The sequence below is a fragment of the Salvelinus sp. IW2-2015 genome, linkage group LG17 (assembly GCF_002910315.2).
Source record: "Salvelinus sp. IW2-2015 linkage group LG17, ASM291031v2, whole genome shotgun sequence".
Lineage (NCBI taxonomy): Eukaryota > Metazoa > Chordata > Actinopteri > Salmoniformes > Salmonidae > Salvelinus > Salvelinus sp. IW2-2015.
Window position 1 is genome coordinate 12,729,014 of NC_036857.1, and position 17,302 is coordinate 12,746,315.

The following is a 17,302-nucleotide window of genomic DNA, read 5'->3' on the forward strand; positions in this document are numbered from 1 at the left end:
CAGCCGAGTTTCTGTGTCATGCCGAGTTTGGGTCCCTGTCACAGGCAACTGTGAGACGTGAGACCCGGGCTGTTCGTGAGATGAAAATAGGCTATTTATCCCCTCCTCAATTGAATGTGAAAGAGGTAAAAGCCTCAATCAACCTTAACATCTGTGGATGGTCATCAATATCGGTATATAAAAACTATATGTGAAGAAGGAAAACCCTAACAGAATTGACCAAGTGAGAGGGCGGCCTGGGTGTCGTCATCAACAGTCTCCTACCCTCTGACAGCAAGATCTACTGAAAATACGCATTATGTACACATAATTACAAGCGCGGTAGGACAACGTTTTAAAACTGATTAGTTCGACGTAACACTAAACAACAAGACTGTATACATGTCGTTAATATTATTCTCAATTCCGTGGGTCAACCGAGGGATCTAGAATAGTTCGTTTATTTATTTTTTCACATTCCCCCTCCCCTGGACTCTATTTCTTGCGGGAAGATGGGTTGTTTGGGCAACAGCAAGACTGAAGATCAGCGAAATGAGGAGAAGTCACAAAGAGAAGCAAACAAAAAGATAGAGAAACAACTTCAGAAGGACAAACAGATATATAGAGCAACTCACAGGCTACTACTTTTGGGTAAGTTTGTTGAAGGAAATCTGATGTGTTGTAGGCAAGGCCTCATTGGCAACATTGTTTCTATTCCTATATGGCACACTATTTGATGTTGTGATATAGGATATTGTTGTCTCTGTAGGCCTTCCTCTTACACTCTAGTCTCATTTAACTTTTTCATATGTGACATGGTTGCTGGTATGATGTTTAAGTTGGGTATCAGTTAGACTTGATTCTCTAACATAATTGAAGTCTACATATTGCTACATTGTTATTGTTTCTTCACATTTGATACATTTAGTCTTGAGCCTGTGTGATTGTAACAGCTCGTGCCTAATCTATATCAAACATGGGTGTTGAGGCTCTGCATGTGTGTTGTGGGTTTGTTTTCAGAACTACTAGCTGCTTGACAACTTTCAAATTCATAGGCCTGTGTATTTCAAGGTGGGCCTATGTGTGAATTAATGAATGGTGAACATTTCTACCACTGACACTTCTGTACTCATGGTACTGTTATCATGTAAAAGCAGTCAAAATGTCCTCTCTTAATTATAATTTTTTATTAGAATTTGCCTGATGCCTAGTGTATTGAATGACATAGCGGTATTTCTGTTGGAGAGGAAGTTGTGGTAACTAAAGAAAGCGGAACAGAACTCACATTTAACCATAACAAAAGCTTTACTACAATGCTGCTTTAGATATAGCACTTTTATATGATATGACATGTTTTGTTGTGTGTGCCATTGGCAAGTTATCAGATCTTGGCCTATTTGTGAGTAAGAATTTTGTTGGACAGTGTTTATGGGGAAACATCAGACCATGAACCAACCATGATAAGCTCGTAACATTTGAGATCACTGCTATGGGAAAGAAGATGTTCACTTTCATCATTACAGTCATCTATTTGATTTGACAATGAGATGTGTGTATTGTTGACACCTTTATGCTTGATTCACACTATAGGTTCAAACCAAGCTGTACTGAGCTAGCCTAGTTATGCATCCATCACGAGAACTGTGCTGGAAAGAACGGTGTGAAAAGACAATATCAGAGCCAACACAGTCCAGTTTGGGTTGTCCCTATAGTGTGAATCAGGCATTCGAGTGGATCTGTAATGAAGAACTTCCTTAGTTATTCTCACATGGGGATGTCCACACACCTAAACTAGCCAATCGAAAATAAATCCGACTTGATAGGTTTTACGTGTTACTTTGTGGTACCATTACATCCCTGGTTATAAGTGAAGCTGGTAATACTATTGCATTAGTAGATTTCAACAGGTTGATATTGCACCCATTCATTTACATCTTACTGTATGTGTGGATTCACCAAACCTCCCACTATTGTAAGTTGTTTGACTCAGACACAGGTGGTCTTAAGCTCAAGGTAGAAGTTACCCCTTACCACATCAGTTTATCAAACCTAAATCCTGACCTTAACCAACTGGAAGATACAACTATATCTGACCCATAGAGAGAGAGGCCTCATCGTTGTATCCATGCCATTATGGCGTTGTTGACGGCATGGGCAGTGCCATTGAAGCTATATCCATTTAGAAGTAGTCAATTTCTTCTTCACTATTAACTGATGCCTCTTGATGAACTGGTTACACATAACAGGGACACCAGGAGGAATCAGCCAATGAAGTTGGAAGTTCCACCCAGCTGACCATATTAAAATGGTGGAAGCCCTCAATGGCGCTGCCCATGCTAAAACGGCCTTTTGGCCACTAGAGGCCTCTTATCATTCTCTATGATCTGACCCTAGATCAGAGGTTAAGAGCAACTTCCTCCAAATCCTGGCCTCTACTGGTGCTGAGTGAGACCTCGGTCAAGTGGCATAATAACCCATTTCAATTAGAATATTTCCTAATGTTTATTTCACAGGTTTGAAGTGCTGAACTATCACTTTGAACGTGTCTCTCTTTACAATTAGTTGTTTTGTAGAAGACTTCTGAGCATCACATTCCAAATGGCCGTCTCTGTTGGCTGTCAGGGTAGGGCATTTCTCTGTACTCTATGAAATATTTTTAACCATCTCCCCCCCCCACCCACAGGGGCTGGTGAGTCAGGGAAGAGCACCATAGTGAAACAGATGCGAATCCTCCATGTCAATGGCTTCAATGCAGAGTAAGTATGGTTTCCTTCTCCAGACTATGCTCTACAACTGTGAATATAGATCAGGGTTTGAGACTTTACAAGCAGAGTGATGGGGAATAATCTCAAAGGAACCAAAATGTATTGGTCTTGCAATATCTGAATTGTAGAAAACACACATTAGATTCACCTGTGCACAGCACATGAGAGGCTAGTAACAGTTGATGGTATCCCTCAGTTCAATAGCCACTATAATGTACTGTCTAGGTGTCTCGCCTAGTTTTTAATGTGAAGTCTTAGATTTCGATTTAAGAATTTAAGAATTATCAGTCTGATTGTATGGACAGATGTAAAGACGAGGACTTAAACTTGCTTCAGAATCAAATGCTGTGGGGTTCAATCCCTGGTGCATTGGTTGGTGACGGGTGCTTCAAGGCCCTGGTGCGTTGGTTGGTGACGGGTGCTTCAGGCCCTGGTGCGTTGGTTGGTGACCGGTGCTTCAGGCCCTGGTGCGTTGGTTGGTGGCCGGTGCTTCAAGGCCTTGTGGCGTTGTTTGGGGATCGGTGCTTCAAGGCCCTGGTGCGTTGGTTGGTGACGGGTGCTTCAAGGCCCTGGTGCGTTGGTGGTTGGAGGTTTAGGCTCAGGTGAGTAGGTTGGTTGGGGGTTTAGGCCCGAATCTGGTGTTGGTTCAGGAATCTGTGCATTGGTGGGTTATGGTTTAATCTCCAGTTTGTGGGGTTAGGTTTGGAGGTTCAGGCACTGGTGTGGTGTGAGTGGCTTGTGCTAGACGAGCACATCAGCATCTAAGGCACCCAGCTGCGTGTGACCCATCTCGTGACTCCACAACACTTACAACTGCAGCGCTCTATCTTGTGTGTGTGAATATGCTCAGTTCATCACTTGGTCACATCCTAGACATTTCAGACATTCATTGATTAGTTGGTTGTGTCTGTGTGATAACTTAGCTGTACTGTGTATCACTTAAATTTAAGGGTTGCATTTGCAAATGGATACAGCGCAGGGCAGTGTCTGTGACTTCTCAGCAATGTTTTGTAGTCAGTCCTGGAGGAACATATACTCTACAAGGAAAAGGAATATAAGGAATTGCTGGAGGTTTTTGGTAGATTCCCTAAATCCTGAAGTATGTTGTTTTTGCATTCAGTAAATTCCATTGATAAGGTTCCAGGCCTTTGTGAAACACTGGACCAAGTATATTTTATCTTCTTAGATAAAGATAGGAAAGGATGTATATAATCACACATGCTTTCTCCATATATATATATAGTTATTGGGTATTCTCTCTCCACACACACACATCATATATACACACACACAGTCACATACAAGTGCGCACACACTATTTTGTAAGAACCATGTGATTTCCTTAAAGTGACTATCATGTTGAAAATGTAAACAGGGCCTTCTCAATCTACCTCAAGCCAATAAACTAGAGGCCATGTCTGTGTGGGATACAAGCCCTCCTGCTGGCTGTTTCCTATTCTGTCTTTCTTTTTCTTTCCATTTCTCTCTTTCTATTGATGTACCTCATTCTCTGACACACATTCTCTCTCTTACTCTACTTAAATGCAGTTTGTGTTCTTGGGATAAACTAAACATCAGTGGCAGTGTTCAACTTAGTGAAATGTTTCCCGCTACAAAATACATCTGTCTTTGCATCATCTGAATCAGAAAAAAGATTTGGAGACAGTTGGAGGACCCTCACTGTTGCTTCCCGTAGCCTACAGTTTGGCGCACTCCACCATTGCTTGTTAAAATCCATTGCATTTGACTTGATAGCTGATACTGTAGTCTACTGATGGGTTGTTGCAGCTCAGTTACACTCTGAAAGATGGAGTGATGTTTGACGTCTGATCATTTGTAGTTATCATGGCAGGTAGAGCATTTTCATTAGAGTCCAATGTAGGCACTGGGAGACTGGGACCTGTTAAATATATGAGTTTCACATAGTTGAAGATGTACGTGTCACAGTCATAAACATTGTCAGGTTCAGAAGGAATGATATTGGGAAATTGTGCATGTATGCCAGCTGTTGGACTATTATCTACATACATGTTTGTTTTTTGTTTGCTGTATCATCAGCATATCTGTTGTGTATGACAATGATATTTAAAAAAAATTACAACATGGATGATTGAGGTTTTTGTTTTTTTGCAGAGAGAAGAAGCAGAAAATTCATGATATCAAGAATAATATTAAAGAAGCTATTGAGGTGAGTTTTCGGTTTGAGTCTTTGTAGTTCATGTCTCTGTAGGTAGGTACTATGTAGAATAAAAAATTCTAAACAGCTAAGCATGAATCATGAATATTTTATCATTGAATATAAGATACCCCAAGACAATCCTGTGTTGTCACTTGATTTGTATTGAATGTGTTTGTTTGTGTCGCTCTTTAGACCATAGTAGCAGCTATGAGTACACTGACACCTCCCGTTCAGCTCGCCAGTCAACACAACCAATACCGAATCCAATACGTCCTCAACCTAGTCAATCAGAAGGACTTTGAATTCACGTCTGTGAGTATGACAATGTTTCTACCACACACACAAATCATTATAGATAGACATTGTCTTTGCATTAACGTATGTTAGAGCCCGATCAATATGACTTGAGGGGACAAAACTTACCGATAACTAGATATCTGCCAATATACTGTTTTACGCCGGGGAAATTAAAAAGTTACATTTTTACACACGGAATTCTCAGAAATTGACATCTAAAACAGCAATTGGTCAAGAAAATATGCTTCAAATGTTAATTTCTTACATTGTAAAATTAATGATACATACTGAGAATGGCCGCAAGTGGTCAGGTAAGCATGAGATTCCCTTTTTTCATCATTTATTTAATATCGTTTGAATTATCGGCCGATACTGATATAGCGTTAAAAGGCCAATATCGGCCGATAATATCAGTGAACCAATATATCGGTTGGACTCTAATGTATGTACACACCTGTGTGAGTGAGCATTTGTACAGTACCAGTAAAAAGTTTGGACACACCTACTCATTCAAGAGTTTCTTTATTTTAACTATCTACATTGTAGAATAATATTGAAGACATCAAAACATATGGAATCATGCGGTAACCAAAAAAGTGTTAAACAAATGAAAATACATTTTAGATTTTAGATTCTTCAAAGTAGCCACCCTTTGCCTTGATGACAGCTTTGCAACTCTTGGCATTATCTCAACCAGCTTCATGAGGAATGCATTTCCAACAGTCTTGAAGGAGTTCCCACATATGCTGAGCACTTGTTGGCTGCTTTTCCTTCCCTCTATAGTCTGACTCATCCCAAACCATCTGATTTGGTTGAGGTCGGGTGATTGTGGAAGCCAGGTCATCTGAATGTAACGTAGATGCTGGGAGTCAAGAAGCAGGTGCAGGTGGTAAATTTAATTTAACAAGAAACATGGAACGATACAACGTAGGAGTAGCGTCTAGACATGAACAACAGAAAACAATACTGCCTGGGGAAAGAACCTAAGGGAGTGTCAGATAAAGGGGAGGTAATGAGTGAGGTAATGAAGTCCAGGTGTGCCTAATGATGAATACCAGGTGCGCGTGATGATGGTTCCCAGCACTGGTGGTTAGTAAACCAGCGACGTCGAACGCCGGAGGGGAGGAGCAGGAATAGACGTGACACTGATACAGCACTCCATCACTCTCCTTGGTCAAATAGCCTGGAGGTGTGTTTTTGGTCATTGTCCTGTTGAAAAACAAATGATAGTCCAACTAAGCGCAAACCAGATGGGATGGTGTATCGCTGCAGAATGCTGTGGTAGCCTTGCTGGTTAAGTGTGACTTGAATTCTAAATAAATCAAAGACAGTGTCACCAGCAAAGCACTCCCACACCATCACACATCCTCCTCCATGCTTCACGGTGGGAACCACACATGCGGAGATCATCCGTTCAACTACTCTGCGTCTCACAAAGACACAGCGGTTGGAACCAAAAATCTCACATTTGGACTCATCAGACCAAAGGACAGATTTCCACAGGTCTAATGGTCCATTTCTCGTGTTTCTTGTCCCAAGCAAGTCTCTTCTTATTATTGGTGTCCTTTTAGTAGTGGTTTCTTTGCAGCAATTTGACCATGAAGGCCTGATTCACGCAGTCTCCTCTGAACAGTTGATGTTGAGATTTGTCTGTTACTTGAACTCTGTGAAGCATTTATTTGAGCTGCAATCTGAGGTGCAGTTAACTCTAATGAACTTATCCTCTGCAGCAGAGGCAACTCTGGGTCTTCCTTTCCTGTGGCAGTCCTCATGAGAGCCAGTTTCATCAAAGCGCTTGATGGTTTTTGCGACTGCACATGAAGAAACTTTCAAAGCTCTTTACATTTTCCAGATTGACTGACTACGTGTCTTTAAGTAATGATGGACTGTCGTTTCTCTTTGCTTATTTTAGCTGTTCTTGCCATAATTTGGACTTGGTTTTTTACCAAATAGGGCTATCTTCTGTATACCACCCACCCCTACCTTGTCATAACACAACTGATTGGCTCAAACGCATTAAGAAGGAAAGAAATTCCACAAATTAACTTTTAATAAGGCACACCTGTTAACTGAAATGCATTCCAGGTGACTACCTCATGAAGCTGGTTGAGAGAATGCCAAGACAGTGCAAAGCTGTCATCAAGGCGAAGGGTGGCTATGTTGAAGAATCTCAAATATAAAATATTTTTTGATTTGTTTAGCACTTTTTTGTTTACTACATGACTCCATATGTGTTATTTCGTAGTATTGATGTCTTCACTATTGTTCTACAATGTAGAAAATAGAAAAAAATAAAGGAAAACCCTGGAATGAGTAGGTGTGTCCAAACTTTTGACTGGTACTGTATATGTTCCCTTTGGAATGACCATCCAGTAGTCCCTGTTGCAGGTGCAAGCCTCATGGTTCTGGTATCTCTGTGGGTTGTGGTACAGTATAGTAATTGATGGGGCGGCAGGTAGCCTAGTGGTTAGAGCGTTGGACTAGTAACCGAAAGGTCGCAGATCGAATCCCCGAGCTGACAAGGTAAAAATCTGTCGTTCTGCCCCTGAACAAGGCAGTTAACCCACTGTTCATAGGCTGTCATTGAAAATTGTTCTTAACTGACTTTTCTAGTTAAATAAAGGTAAAATAAAATACAAAATTAGTGGGTAGGGCCTCGATGCGATGCCTGTTAGCTAATTGACTGCCCTGAGGGGAAGGCCTGGAGGTCTCTGACTGCCTGTAACACCCCTAAATACCTTTCTCTGGTACCCACATGTTTCTGTGTCACACTGGGATGCCAACCTGAACAACAGGGTGCTTGCTGGTAGTTGTCAGGCTGTTAGGACTTGGCTGGGAGGGACATAGGACACTATTCAAGCTAAGCAGCTACCAGGTTTCTGGATAAACATAATCCATTGAATTTATAATGGATTTATAAGTGCATCCAATAACTTTGTTTTATATTGATCACAGAAACCTTGTTAATGTTTTTTTTATTGAATTGGGCCCATAGTGTCCTAGAGATAGTTTAACTTATCTCTAGGACAGACGACATGTTGTCACTCAACAAAATGAAAACATCTATTTAGCTGTTATTATGCTTTCATTTAGATCCCCTTATGAGTCTTAGGCTGAAAGAAAATGAACTATTACAGTTGGATAGTTGCTTCTCTACCATTGCACCATAGACTGTCATTGAAGATTGCTTTGTCCTTCTTCTGGGCCTAGCACACCTGCCATAACATCTCTCTCTCTGAGTTTGGGTGTGTAGGCCTACGTGTGAAAGGGATGTGATTGACTGCTGTCTTGCTCTGTGGTGTTTGAATGTCTGCGATTTCGTTCCGGATGGAGGAGAGTTGAATGACTCTGGTCAGGCAGTGTAATACTGTTGGCAAAGCCTCCCTCCCTCCCTCTTCTCTGGCACCCCCCAGGGCTGAGGGGGAACCGGTTCTACTGGTCACCTAATCTCAGAGTACAGATAGAAAAAAAACAGAGGGTGAGGAAGAGGGTGGCTAGAGGTGGGGGACGTTTGTATGGATATCTACTGTCTGGGCTGTTCACTTCCAGTTCATTTCATGTTTAAATGCGTTGTTGTGGTATGGGACTTGTTTTCAGACTGCTGATTAATCGACTGATTAGAATGGTTTTGGCCCGTTGCCGACCTCTGCTTTATAGGTTGTTTTTCTTAACGCCACTAAAATGTAAATTTTCTCAAATTCAAAGCTACCAGGCTCCTCACTTCCTTATCCTGTCTCTGGCTACATGACGCTTTTGTAGTGCAGTTGACCATAGAGTTAGAATGCCAGAGGGGACATTCCCATTCAGATGCATTTTACATAGCACATGATCATGTGCAGAACGTAATAGATGGTTGTTTATTAACCAGGAAAAGGCAACCAGTTGCTTTTAAAATAAAATAAAATACTTAAAGCAAGATCAAACTCTCTGTGATATACTTAGCAAAACAACACAAGCCTTTGTGTATTTGAAAAAAGGCCATACCAAAGGATGAAATGGAAAAAACTTAGATCAGACAAGCCAGTGAGCAGAGAGAAACAATATAGCATTGAGTTGTAGCCCCAAAGGATTCTGGGTTGGCTGCTGTAATGCAATGAGCAGTTCCTAGAGAGGAGTTTTTATTTTTTTTCTTAAGCGCATGACTGATGATAAAGGAGGACTCTGTTACTAAGACACATGATGAGTGCTCTTTTATGGAGTGGATGCAGGAAGAGTTATAAAAATCCAAGTAACCCAAGCCAGCCGAACGGTGGGACAAATATATCGGACAGCAAACCTAAATGTTATGCAAGTGTGTGCAGACGCATTGTTCCACAAAGGTCCAGTTGTCCAGAAGATGTTGTTTTATACATGACAGGGTTTCTTGTTCCATGGTCCAAATGGAGGGAGATGATGAGTATGTCTGCCTTTCTATATGCTTTTTAGCCCTTTGAATGTTGTCCATGGGGTGGTCACTCTGGTCCTTAATAAGCTATGTGGACATTCCCACTTTATGCAACAGATATCAAACAAGGAAGTAACAGATTGGCCTTTAGATATGCCAGTTGACTGGAATCATTACACTCGCACAGCTTTTGTTTGCTAAATCAATGTAATGAAATATGATTTATTCAATGTTATGAGATTTTGACGTGATTATGAGTCAACTGACCCTCCTTAGCCTGTCGACCATATGTCATCTTTATTTCTCCTCATTAAAGGAAAGGTTGTAAAAACATGCCTTGTTTTTTTTTTCATTTTTAAAGGCATATTCTTTAATTTCATCAGCCTGACCATGCCACTTTGTTTTTCCTATATTGAAACTCCCCTTGGCAGTTACCCTCACTGGCCACAGAACCTGTTGTCCTGTCAATAAATGCTAGATCTAATAGGTGTGCTGCCCCATTGGAATGTAAATAAAGACGTGGCACATCAGTGCCCTCAATCATGACATGGATGATGGACAGTGTCGTCCTTTTCTACTTGCTTTAATTTAGTCGATGTATTGTTATTGTACCATGTGAATTAATCGCTTCATCTTTCTCTCTTCCACTGCCCCTCTTCTTTCGTTCACTCTCTGTCCTTATATCGCTCTCTCTCTCAGGAGTTTTATGAAAATGCAAAGACTCTCTGGCAGGATGAGGGCGTGAGGGCGTGTTTTGAGAGATCCAATGAGTACCAGCTGATCGACTGTGCGCAGTAGTAAGTATGCACTGCACTGCACCGCCGAGAGGGAACCAACTGTCTTGAATAGCTACAGTGCCCTTGTACAGGCCTGTGTTGTTGAAAACAAACACTCTAAGCCAACGATTAGAGGCACACATGGGACTGAAGTTCAAGGCTGGCATGCTCAGATTTAGCAGGCTGATAAAATACCAGCTAAGGTTTGTAAACCCCAAATCTAAAATGTATTTAATCTCATCAAAACTTTATTGTAAAAAGCAATTTCCTAGAGAGACCCGTTCTGATTTTCAATGACAACATGGCAAGATAACAGGCAAGTATTCTGCCTGAAAATGATGTGTAGTAGCAGAGCTCTGTGTCATGGAAGTCATCTTGAGTGCATATTCTTCCTCCGCAGTTCCTCATCGTGTCTGTGCACACACACCACAGTATGACATCACCAGAGCTTTCTGCATCAACACTGCCACCTCTGGCTATGTGTCTCTCTCTGCCTCTCTCTTTCATTCTCTTGCTCTCTCCTCACTTTCTTTCTCTTGCTCTCTTTCACGCTGTCCCTCGTACTCTCTCGCACACGTTCTCTTCCTCTGCTTTCTTTTCCAACTGTTGTGTGGCTCCGCATCTGTGATGTAGGATATTTGCAGCAACAGGGACCAAAAATGGCAGGTCCTGAGTCATAAAAAGGGAGAGACAGAGATTTCACCAGCGGTTGGAGGGGAACAGGGGAGGAGGGGGAAGTAAACCACAGTGACTGGAGCGTCAGAGTTAAATCTGTTATAGTGGTATTTGATTTGAGCTGATTGTATAAAAAATTCATATTCTGCTAATGTTTGAAGAGGGCTGTTTATTTGATTGTGTTACTTAACAGTCTAAGACAACCCCTTCAGGTGGTTCAGGTAGTCCAGTCCAGTCTTTTGTTCCCTCCCTCTCTCTCACTCTTTCCCACTCCCTCTATCAATACCTCTCTCCTGCTCTCTCCCTCCCACTTCCTCTCTCCCAGTCCATCTTTCTCAATCTCTTGCTCCTTCTCATTTTTTCTCTGGTTCTCTCCCTCTTTTTCTTTCTCCCCCTCTCAGGCCCTACTCCAGTCACACAAGATTTTGAGCTGATAGTCTATTTATAGAGCCTGTGGTTCTGTCTCCATGGCAACCATGCTGGAGGCCAGGGCACTAGGGAGCTATTTTTGAATCTGCTCTGTAATGTCAGACTACTCTTTCTCTCTCCCCCCTCGCTCTCTCTTTAACACACATATGCACACACTTTCTGTCATTCTCACCATTTCCTTCCTACCTATCACCCTCCCTCTCTTTCTTCCGTCTCTCTCTACGCCTTTCCTACCTCAATCTCTATCGCCCTCCCACTCTATCCTTCCCACTCACTCTAATACACTCATTCAATCTCCCAGTGCCAGAGACTAATTTAGAGATGTGTATATGTCTGTTTGGGTTCAGGCTGATGGGCTAGGTCAGGTTTGTGAGTGTGAACCCTTGTGAAAGGAGAGCTTACAGTTATAACTTTTACAACATTCTTCAGTAACGTGTAGGAAAGGAAAGAGTAAGAGTTAACCTCCCCACCTGTGTTCTTCTGAAGTCTGCATAGTTATCTCTGGCCATCTTTGTTGCCATAACAAAGAATGGTAAATGCACATGAGCGCTTACACACTCACATAATCTCTGTGTGTTTCTCCTAGTCCCTTTGTCTCTCCCAGTGAGTGCCGACTCATTCCTGCCATGTCTTACCTGTACTTAGACCTGTCACATTTCACCCCTCCCTGTCACATTCCTGGTTATCCAGAGGCTCGGCATTCCTCTGTGTTCAGTATGCTTGGGAGACCGGCATTCAGCTGTCACACACTGTTGGTACAGTTTGTGGCATTCAGTTGTATTAGACACTCTGTAGGTACTGTTTAAACAGTTGTAAACTACACTGAGTAAGACAGGAAGACCTGCTCTTTCCATGACAGACTGACCAGGTGAAAGCTATGATCCATTATTGATGTCACTTGTTAAATCCACTTCAATCAGTGTAGATGATGGGGAGGAGACAGGTTAAATAAGGATTTTTAAACCTTGAGACAAGGTATGTGTGCTGAGTTTTTCCACACTCAACAGTTTTCTGTGTGTATCAAGAATGGTCCACAACCCAAAGGACATCCAGCCAGATGCTTCCCACAACTTTGGGAAATATTGGATCAGCATGGGTGCAACTCAATATTAGGAAAGGTGTTCCTAATGTTTGGTATACTCAGTGTATGTCATGGAATTGGACATTAGTCTCAAAGTCAGTATGACTCCAGAACCATTGCTATTCCTCTCAGCTGTAAGTGTCTGTACCAAGGAAGTCTATGTTGGTGTTTCTCTCAACTGCCTTGTTCCTGGACAGACACTGGTCCCTGGGATGTTACTAACTGGCTGCTCATTTACTTAGCTGACACTGACTTAGTTCTCAAGTCTTAGAAAGAAACTGACTAAGTCGTCCTCCAAAGAGGAAGGAGCGATGGCTTACCACAGGTCAGTCCCTCCCTGCTACAAAACAGTTGGCGAAACACAGGTGTATATAATTCTATTGAGCTCAGTGGTCTCTACCTGTACACAAACCAAGACAAGCTCCTCATCATGCTTTTTCACTGCCCCTGCTGACTGAATTCAGCCATTTTGTCCTGTCCTGGTCATCCTTCTAAATCTGTTATTTTTTTCTCTCCTCAGCTTTCTAGACAAGATTGACATTGTGAAACGGAGTGACTACACTCCCACTGATCAGGTGACTTTCCGTGGTCTCAAAGCCACCATCATCAGAGGCCCAGGGATACGTCTCAAATGGCACCCTATCCCCTCTAGTGCACTACTTTTGGCCAACGTCCTCCATTTGATACACATCCCTACTGTCCTCCATCAACTTCCTTTCATAATATTTATGAAATATAACACAGATGAATGACTCCCGTCTTTCTCTCAGGACCTACTGAGATGCAGAGTGCTCACCTCTGGGATCTTTGAGACCAGATTTCAGGTGGACAAAGTAAATTTTCAGTGAGTATAACCCAGGTTTATCATCCGATTTGGTTATTAGTACTATACCTGAAGATCAACCTCCAACTCAGCCCTTTAGACGTGTATGAGTCCTTACAGTGCAGCTTACATGTGATTCATTACTACGCCACAAGGTCGTAATGTGTGGTATATTTATCGTACTGACCTCTCTTCCACAGCATGTTTGACGTTGGGGGTCAAAGGGATGAACGTCGGAAATGGATCCAATGCTTTAACGGTAACATTTGTTTTGCCATTTGATCTAGCCAATCCAATAGAGAATCACTCACAAACACAATTCATTCTCATTGATACTTTTTGGGGGGTTCTAGACGGGTCCTCCATAGTCTGTAGCCCTGTTCTACTAAAGGTTTCCTGTATTTTATCACCTTTGCTTTTTCTGCCATTACTGTGTGTTTCGGCCTTAGCCTTAAAGCTAATTGCCTTTTGACTGTGCCATTGATTTCGCTTAACAAAACCAGGTTGTCTGAGTCCCTCCTCCCTCTGTCTTCCCCACAGATGTAACAGCCATTATTTTCGTGGTGGCCAGTAGCAGCTACAACATGGTGATCCGGGAGGACAATCAGACCAACCGTTTGCAGGAGGCTCTGAATCTATTCAAGAACATCTGGAACAACAGGTGACACAAGCACAACCCATGACACCCCCTCCCCACAAACATTTATGGAATCAATGGAGTTTTATTCTATTCCTCTGTTTTATTGAAATACTCATCATAATAATGTACAATTTGCTAGTCGTAAATGACCACTGACTGCTTGTTACCAGTGTATTTAGCCTGTTACCAGTGTATTTAGCCTGTTGTTACCAGTGTATTTAGCCAGCCTCTCTGTGTGTGTGGGTTTCTATTTTTAGGTGGCTGCGGACCATTTCTGTCATCCTATTCCTCAACAAACAGGACCTGCTAGCAGAGAAGGTGTTGGCTGGGAAATCAAAAATTGAAGAGTACTTCCCAGAGTTTGCACGCTACACCACACCGGATGATGGTGAGAAGTTGTTACACTTGACTGGATGTTTACTGTACATACACACGGTGCGCACACATACACACACACACACGGCGACACACACGCACACAGTGCTTCTACTTTTAACCACGTTAGATGGCTCTTGAATGTTCTTTCCTGTAGGCTGATAAGTAATCATCATAGCGATCAGTGACACTGAAAATGTGTAATGGTGTACTAGAATCCAATCATAACACTCATCAGTCACTTACTATTCTATAGCAACACCAGAACCAGGGGAGGATCCACGCGTCACGAGGGCAAAGTACTTCATACGAGATGAGTTCCTGGTAAGTGCAGAAATACAATGTTTCCCCTGTTAATGTTATATAGAATCTTATGTTATTGATTACAAAATAGGATCCAATCAAAACCAAAGATGCCAAATGAGATGACTTGCTTGTATTGGATATGTTAGCATTGTCTTCATGTTAGATTTGTTATTGAGTCAAGTGGATGATGTCCTGATGGTGGTAGTATTCCTCTGTCTGATTTGTGTTTCACTGTGTGATTTCAGAGGATCAGCACAGCCAGTGGAGACGGCAGGCACTATTGTTACCCCCATTTTACCTGTGCCGTCGACACGGAAAACATCCGCCGGGTCTTCAACGACTGTCGGGACATCATTCAGAGGATGCACCTTCGGCAGTACGAGCTCTTGTGATGGGAGGGGGCTGCAACACAGACTCTGAACCTCCACCTCCAGTATCTCCCTGACCCTCCTGAAACCCACCCCTGTCGACCTGCTCCTAACTCGGTGTACTCTTGGGGACTCCTGAAGTCAAACTAGACATGAGCTACAGAGTAACCTGGAAAGACTATTGAAATACTGCAAAACACAGAATACATCCAAGCCAGATCAGCTGAACTCCACTGCACTTTAGCACTGTGCTCAGGACTCGAACCCATTTCACCACACACAAGCGTGTACATGCTGACATAACACCGAACTCTCTCTTTCACACCATTAGTTTATATTTTGAGACACACACACTTAGACACACTTGTTCTCAAATTTACCCTCCGATAACTGCTTGCTGTTCTGAAAAAGAACACGCTTTTACTCGACTACATGGTCCTGGACTGGGTGAGCTCAGAGTCTCTTAGCTGTTTACTGTCTGCAGCCACAGATTGACTGGCTCAGTGATTTCAATGACTTCACAGCCAAGATACCTACTAGGAGCAACGTTGATGACTGACAATGAACCAGAGAAGCATCGTGGTGGGCAGGGCATGGGGGGAGGGGAATATCTATGTCAATTTGGTGGAGCTTGGACACCATGACGCTCACAGGATTGTCACATGACTTTGCCTTGTTTGTACAGCAGCGGGAGGAAAAAGGCCAATGTTCACAGAACTCAACGGAGTGCAAAAAACATACAGTACCATATAAGTGAAGAGAAGTCCGATCAGCCCTGTTTCTATCTCCAGTTGTTTTGTCTGTGTAAACTGTTGTGCCATTGTGCCCCTCTCTCTCATCACCCCTTTTCCCTGGCCACTCTCTTAACCTCACCTCATACCCTGCACTGTTACTTTACTGGCAATGCTCTTTGCTTTGTTTTTAAAGAAAAAAGTAATCCTGAAATTTAAAAAAAGAGGAAGATAATGATAAATGGGATTCTATTCTTTACTCATGTTGTCAACCCCCCCTCCACCCCTCCTTCCAAGGCTATGTGTATGTCTGTCTTTACTTTACTGCTGAACTATTATTCTTGTACAGACTGTAAAGTGTATTATTTTGTACAACTTTATTGAAAAAATAGAAGATCCTTGTGCCTTGATCACGGCTGTACGTGTATAATGAGCTAAAGTGGGTGTTATACTGCGCTGTATAGCTTGGCCAGTTTCCCCCATCTCTCCAGGGAAGGAGGACAACCATTCGTAGATTTGGATTTTTATTTCTCTCCCCCAACTCTCCTTTATGATTTAAATGCTTATTTTTGGATCCATATACCAAAAGAAAGATACATATATGAAATGTTTATGGATTTTTTAAAAGTATTTTATTAGAATCAAAGACACAAATTGTACACTTGATATAGTGTGCGTATTGCTAGAACTTAAATCCTTTTCAATTAGGTTTTGTTTCATTAGTGACTTCTGTAAACAACATTTTGAAGGGTGAGTGTTTATTTACCATTTTTAGCTTTAAGGTAAAGGGTGATGGAAAAATATCCAAATGCAAAACATTGCTTGTTTCTACATTAATCTTTTCTTTTGCTAACGAAAACAACAATCAAAAAATTGTATTGTTTTGGGGTCCTTCCTACTGTTCCACAACAGAGGCAGACTGTACAGTATTACATTTTCACTTCAGTGCCCTAGTTTTCATGTATTATGTACATCAAACATGGGTTTCTACTTTCAGAAGAGGAGCTCTGCAAAATAACGTTTTTTTGGTGCAGACAGCAAGAGGACTGTCCTTACACCCAATCACGACGGCAAGGACAAACCTACACCAGATACAACCACATCTCATTCATCTGCCTTTAGCCCTGTCTTGAGTCATGTCCACTGTCCTTAGACAGTTCTTCATCTCCTCATACAGTGCCCTGTACTGTTACTTCACTACTTTTAACCTTTAATATTCAGTTCTATTCTACTTTTGATTGAATCTATAACATGCATCATGACTGTATTCAATTCAGTCTTTGTTGTTTTCCATCCAGGGTGATGTATTTTCTCATTTAACCCAGACACAGGCATTCTACTTCACCACATAGCTTTTTTGTACACATATAAACAGTTGTGGTTTATGTTATTAGAGCGTGCATCTTTGGGGTATTTGTCTTTGCATTTTGGTCTTGACCTACACCATGACAATTGTTGATGCATTTCTTTCTCTTGTCAGGAGTCTAGCTTAGG

At 41.9% G+C, this 17,302-nt stretch overlaps 1 protein-coding gene across 1 annotated transcript; it reads left to right on the plus strand.

The window, feature by feature from the left end:
* The first annotated feature begins 314 nt into the window (after positions 1-314).
* gnas (GNAS complex locus) lies at positions 315-15,777 on the plus strand. The gene is made up of 12 exons (XM_024005584.2): positions 315-630; positions 2,663-2,735; positions 4,878-4,932; positions 5,116-5,235; positions 10,304-10,401; positions 13,086-13,140; positions 13,336-13,409; positions 13,589-13,647; positions 13,929-14,049; positions 14,286-14,416; positions 14,660-14,727; positions 14,955-15,777. The coding sequence occupies exons 1-12, from the start codon at positions 492-494 to the stop codon at positions 15,099-15,101; spliced, it is 1,140 nt and encodes a 379-aa protein (XP_023861352.1). The 5' UTR covers positions 315-491; the 3' UTR covers positions 15,102-15,777.
* Positions 15,778-17,302: the final 1,525 nt, after the last annotated feature.

Bases quoted from the DNA above. Each gene is read 5' to 3' on its own strand.
- gnas (XM_024005584.2), top strand. From the start codon at position 492: ATGGGTTGTTTGGGCAACAGCAAGACTGAAGATCAGCGAAATGAGGAG. The intron at 13,648-13,928 runs GTAACATTTGTT...TCTTCCCCACAG, and splicing joins ATGGATCCAATGCTTTAACG to ATGTAACAGCCATTATTTTC. The intron at 14,050-14,285 runs GTGACACAAGCA...TTCTATTTTTAG, and splicing joins AAGAACATCTGGAACAACAG to GTGGCTGCGGACCATTTCTG.